This window comes from Amphimedon queenslandica, unplaced genomic scaffold, assembly GCF_000090795.2.
Source record: "Amphimedon queenslandica unplaced genomic scaffold, v1.1 AMPQUscaffold_10168, whole genome shotgun sequence".
In the NCBI taxonomy this organism is placed as follows: Eukaryota; Metazoa; Porifera; class Demospongiae; order Haplosclerida; family Niphatidae; genus Amphimedon; species Amphimedon queenslandica.
Genome location: NW_003549561.1, coordinates 3,471 through 5,482, shown reverse-complemented (window position 1 = coordinate 5,482; position 2,012 = coordinate 3,471). Strand labels below are relative to the sequence as shown.

Sequence of the window (2,012 nt, the reverse complement as noted above, 5' to 3'; positions counted from 1 at the left end):
ATGCAGAAGTATGTGTGTATAGTCCAGAAATTATTAAGTAAAAATAATTAAATTATAAACACTACAATACTATATAAATATTATGCATTAATTGCTGTTTTATTGACAAATTACAAACCAGAAAATACATTTTAAGGGACAATCACTACAAAAAAAGTGCCGGCCAAATGGCACCAATACACTGCACTATACACAGAACATGGTAATTTGGTTAAGTCAACTATCATTGCAGTTCATTACAACAGTAGTAATTCCCTCTGTCATGTTATGGAATACCAGCTATGATGTATTCAAACTTAAACATAAGGTGTACATGTATCTCTATAAAATAGTTGAGTTCTTACCTAGTTCTATTAACATTGTGATATTAGGATCAGTGATATACTCAGAAAATGGTTCCTTGTATCCTCTTCCTACATCTTTCCATTCACGTGTTCCTCTCCCAACCACTACCACCAACCACACACAGTCTGGACTCATCATTATTGATGATAAGCAATGATCCTGTCTACCAGTAACAAATTCAGGTAGAACAATCTGTTGAAATAATACATGTATGGTAATATTTTAACATGTAAACCAGTATTTACAATATGTTACAAATATTCAAGGGAATATACATGTACATGCATTGGGTACATGTACTGTACATGCACACAGTGAGTATTTCTAAGGTATTAATACAATACAATACATTAACATGATAACTACTGTACAATCACTGTATCACACACATGTACACTGTAAACTAATGAAGCACTATGGTGCAATGGACTCGCCTGCTGGAATTCCCTTGAGTGATATGTATTACTTGTACTGTGATATTTTAAGCAATTTGAAAAAAATTATTATTATGGACTGCATAGTTATAATGATAATTAAAATAAGCTATGGGTGTGGTCAACAACTAACTAAATCATGGCACATGGGTAGGAGAAAGAAGAAAAGCTGAAATTTATTTTAGCATCTGAAGCTCTATTCCAAGAAAGAGTTGGCACAGAAAATTTTTCTAGATATTTAAAAGAGACTGAGAGAGTTTGGTTGCTCCTGCCTTCCCTAGTGCCACCTGAAAAATTCTCAAATAGGCAAAATCACAAACTTTGAGCAACTGTAACTCACAAACAACGAAGTTAGGACAAAATCGTTCTTTTTGTTTTTCGTTAGATGGGATTTTCTACCTCTGAAGCAAATCTCGGCCCTGTAGAGTGAAACACGAGCTCTCACCTGGAGAGAGGTCCCCTGGTTTAGCAGTTCACAGCTTTTGGTGCCACGGGATGCTACAAGAGCATAACTAGATGAAAGAAAGCAACTTTATCTGTTGCTAGAAGAAGAAATAGAGCTCTAGACTGCTCAAACAAACAGATAATTTTTTTACAAATCAATTAAACTGTGTGGACAGAATGACAGAATGACAACCCAACTGCTTAGTACCCGCCTACGCGAGTCCAATAACATTATACACATACCTTACTCCACTGGTACTGACTAGTATTCAGTAACCAACTATCATTTACTAGTTGACCATCATTACCCTCTCCACCTATCATTACTAGTGTAGGTGAGTCACTGATGATACTAGTAATAGCATGATGACGTCTCTCCACAGGCCACTGTACACTAGCAGGTACTACTGGTCCCTTGACACTCTCCCAGTGCTAAATAAAATGAATTAATCAATATTATAAAATGAATTAAAGCATGTACATGTACACTGTTCTATTATACTTAAGAGTTTGTCCATATAATCATAAATAATTAAGTTAATATTAGTGATAAATGTACAGTTTCCATTAAAATAAAATATTAATTCAAATCTACATGTAATACTCATTTATATATTCAAATAACAAGCTATAAGAAAATAAAAAATTAAAAAAAACAAGTTAAGTAGGATTCCAGAGCAAATTCGTAAAAAAGTAATGGAAACAAGGACAGGTAGGATTTCAAATGACCAACGAAAATACGAAGTGAAAATCCTACTCATGACGCAAATTCTACTCTAAATTAGTGCT

At 33.9% G+C, this 2,012-nt stretch overlaps 1 protein-coding gene across 1 annotated transcript in view; it reads right to left on the bottom strand.

Annotated features, from left to right (window-relative positions):
• Nucleotides 1-321: 321 nt before the first annotated feature.
• Nucleotides 322-2,012, bottom strand: part of LOC109590353 (uncharacterized) — a 5,141-nt gene continuing 3,450 nt past the window's right edge. The window contains exons 3-4 of the mRNA XM_020006274.1: nucleotides 1,467-1,655; nucleotides 322-537 (exon numbers count right to left, since the gene is read on the bottom strand). Of these exons, the coding sequence (XP_019861833.1) occupies nucleotides 322-537; nucleotides 1,467-1,655 (405 nt within the window). The remainder of the gene's footprint in view (nucleotides 538-1,466; nucleotides 1,656-2,012) is intronic.